The 3574-nt window shown below is 36.6% G+C and overlaps 1 protein-coding gene and 1 pseudogene across 1 annotated transcript; both read right to left on the bottom strand.

The window, feature by feature from the left end:
- Positions 1-1026: 1026 nt before the first annotated feature.
- Positions 1027-1921, bottom strand: LOC149580481 (protein ULTRAPETALA 1 pseudogene; annotated as a pseudogene).
- Positions 1027-2164, bottom strand: LOC149580482 (protein ULTRAPETALA 1-like). The gene has a single exon (XM_089813903.1). It carries the CDS (start codon positions 2162-2164, stop codon positions 1955-1957), a length of 210 nt encoding a protein of 69 aa, XP_089670029.1. The 3' UTR covers positions 1027-1954.
- Positions 2165-3574: the final 1410 nt, after the last annotated feature.

Below are 3574 nucleotides of genomic sequence, written 5' to 3' on the forward strand. Positions count from 1 at the left end.
GCTGTTGTTTTTGGATCCCCTTGTATGTCTTTTACACGATGTTCCTGAAGTGTAATTTAGTATTAAAAAAATCTCTACAAGACGACCTTCATAGGTTGTACGTTAATAAAACAAAGGGTCACAGTTCATTTCATGACATGACACATATTTGTCCAAAACCAAAAAGAATTATTACTTTGTAACACGTGGGATGTTTTGAGTATATCGGAGGAGCCAGTTTTTGATTAAGAAGTTGGAAGATTAAAAAAATTAACAATTCCCAAAGAAATCTTGCAGAACTTCATAGCCGAATTTGCTGAATGAATATGGTGGGGAGAGAAGACAAGCCCTAACACTAGTGGGCAGGTATATAAATCACGAACATTTTGTGTGGCACTAGATCAAATGTTCGATTCTCATCACGTACTCCAAATCAGTAAATGTATACTAGCGGAAATTGCAAGGCATACGGATTGGTGTATAAACTACAAATTTACATCAAAGTAAGTAGGCAGGTATTTCAACAATCTATACTATTAAAAAATGGAGATTTGGTGACTACAGGAAAATCACTGTTCTCTCAAACTAGAATCTTCCATCTCCATATTCCAGGAGAAACACGGCCATCTCAATCAAAATTATTCGATCTCCACGGTGCAGGAAAAACACCGTTCTCTCACTCAAACATAGTGGATTTTTATATTCTCCGAATTCTGTATTGTACTCTAAGATTCAACAGCATATAATTTACTTAAATCAAACATTTCCAATCACATTTTATAATCCAGCGTCAATTTATAATTCATATACTAATTTGCAGTTGCACTCCACGATTCCACCTTAATTTGCAATTATTCCTTTAAAGAAAAGCTGAAGAGAAGCTATTTCTAGTGCACAAAGGTTCTATTTCAAAAAAAAGGCAACACTATTTCTTGAGAAGTAATACTTAAATACGCTTCAGTGGAAAAATCCAATCGGTCGCGTGATCGACCCTCAGACAGCTCGTTGATAGCTACAGAACAAAGGCAATGTTGATGTTTCCGGTCATAACAAGCAACAATAAATCTCGAATTTTTAATTTTAAAACAACAGAATACAAGTGTGAAATTTCCAGTCAAAATCTAGGTGTCATCACGAGCTTTGAATGAAGTCCCACTCTGCTCCATACAAAACAATCTTTAAAACAAATAAGACAACTGGATACGTTTCGAAGAATAATATCGCTAAAAGTCAGCTCTGCTCGGCAGCGCATCTAATGTAATCGATTACAGAAATCCCCGAACTAAGATGTCAATTAAAAAAGGCTGTAAATTGACAGAACGAAAGAGAAATGGCTGTAAAGAGAGGGCGGTATCTGGTTACTGGTATTAAAATGATTGATGCCAAAAACAAGGTAAATTTTCACCATTCCAGCCCTTAATCATACAGAAACAATTGTTTTCCCTGCCAAATCTTCTATTCTCATGAGTCAGGCATTGAAGGAATAAAAATCAGTGCAAGAGCTGCATTTGCAGTCCCTGAAGAGACAGATTTCACAACCCAAGCAGACGCAGAAATGGCAGCCATCACAGCCAGGAACCTTGCTGCATCCCCTGTATGCCTTTCGACTTGCCGCCCTTTCTTCCTCCAATTTGCACCCAATTCGCTCATAAGCAAAACCAGAACAAACCCAATTGGGATCAGCGACAGCCAAATGGTAAGCTCTGCATTCTTCCCTGTTGCGGCGCTTGAATCGGCGCTCCTTCCCACAGGCGGCGCAGCGGACGAATTCATCCCTATGAGCGACCCTGGGCTTCGAACCCTGGCCCTTCATGTTTTTGTAGTACCCTAAAAGCTCAGTCTTGCAGAGGGGCAGTTTCTTGTTGTGGCGGAGGACCCAGATGTTCTTCTTCCAATTCTTCGAGCGGTTTCCGGCGTGTTTCTCGAAAGCGGGCGGTTTCATGGTGCCCTCGTCGCAGCAGCCGCCGGGAGAACACTAGCAGCTGACGATATCAAAACTCCCGTCTTCGCCAATTCTCAGGCAGGCCACCGCGTCTCCGTATTTGGCGCTGGTGCAGCCGCACGTCATTTCAACGAAGCCCAGTTCCCTCTTCAGTCCCGCCAATCCCAAAAAATGCTCGTCCTTGAATCCTCCTCCGCCATTAGCGTTCCTAGTAACGTCACTGTTCTCCGCCTCTTCCTCCATTCTCGCAGCCCCACATTGCGCTTCCCTTCAACCTGCCGAATGAAATACTCAAAAAGCCGCTTGGGCCCTTTTGACCGGTCCATATACTTGCTAGACATTTTTCCTCGTATAATATCATTTATTTTCTCAGCCATTAGAAGGACGGCTTAAAATCACACACTAACGCTTCATTCATAAGTTAAAACTATTAAATCGTCAAACTTGATTTAAGTTTTTTATTAGTGTGTGATATTTAAGGGTGATTTCAAATACCAAAGTTCTAACTCATATTTACTATTGTTTTTCTTTAGTTAAATGTATTTTAAGTTGGAATAGAGGGAAGTTTGGTTAAATGTGTTTTGAGTTGGAGTAGAGGGAAGTTGACATGATTCATTTCTTTGACTATCATTTAAATTCAATGCGTGATAAGTGTTTCATTCTAATCATGATAGCAATATCACAAATTTACTTGGCTAAAAACAATTCTACTTATTTATACTTTTTTTGTAATTGTTTACGTTATTCTCCTATAAATAGGAGCAATTGATTTTGTTTTTGTTAAATGTTTGGTCCTTTTCATTTAAGCACCCCATAGTTTATAAATGTTTGGTCCTTTTCATTAATTTTGTTTTTGCTAAATGTTTGATCCTTTTCATTTATTTTGGGATCTATATGTTATGTTTGTTGGAATATAAACTTTATTTATTAAAAATAAATAATTACTTTAAGTTGCAAGCTATCGACCACGTTATGTGCCTTACTTTAAGGTCACTTTGTCAAAATACAAAAGAAAAGAAATTTAAAATATTTGGATTCTTTATTTTGATTATTAAAGTAAATGAGTTGTAAAAATAATTAATGATATTAATATTTTTTATAGAATTATATATATTTTTAGATTACATACTTTTTAATATATTAACATATAACATATTTAGTGGTGATTTTCTATCAAGATTCAATCATGTAATTCCTATAGCATGTAATCTTGATACTAATATCACAATTTGAAATAATGTGCAAAATAACTCCTCATAATCAATATAATTTATGATATATTTGCCAATTACAAATTTCAAACCATTGGAGGTCATAATACTTGGAGTATTTTTAAATTTGTTTTTTATTAATGGTAAAAACAAGTTCTGAAGGGGTCCTAAAACCCTTCACAAATTCTTGTCTAGGGGATATTCAACTAAGCATAATTAAAAAGACCAACTACCAAGATAATGCAACAACCTACAAAAAGGTCGAACAGAAGCCCTAAAAAAAAGGGCCAAAGGAGATCGGCAGATAAACAATGAAAGAATGAACTCTAAATCAGCCCATAGGGAAAGAAACTCTCAATTAAATAAAACAAGGAAAACACTAGAATTTTCCTTTGTCTCAGGGACCTTCTTTTGGGAGCAAAGCTTCATGTCGAAATAAGGA

This window comes from Cupressus sempervirens, chromosome 1 (genome assembly GCF_028749045.1).
Source record: "Cupressus sempervirens isolate cs-2001-9-10 chromosome 1, ASM2874904v1, whole genome shotgun sequence".
Classification (NCBI taxonomy): domain Eukaryota; kingdom Viridiplantae; phylum Streptophyta; class Pinopsida; order Cupressales; family Cupressaceae; genus Cupressus; species Cupressus sempervirens.

What these genes read in the sequence shown, in the direction of transcription:
- LOC149580482 (XM_089813903.1), bottom strand. Translation starts at nt 2,164, where the DNA reads ATGGAGGAAGAGGCGGAGAACAGTGACGTTACTAGGAACGCTAATGGC.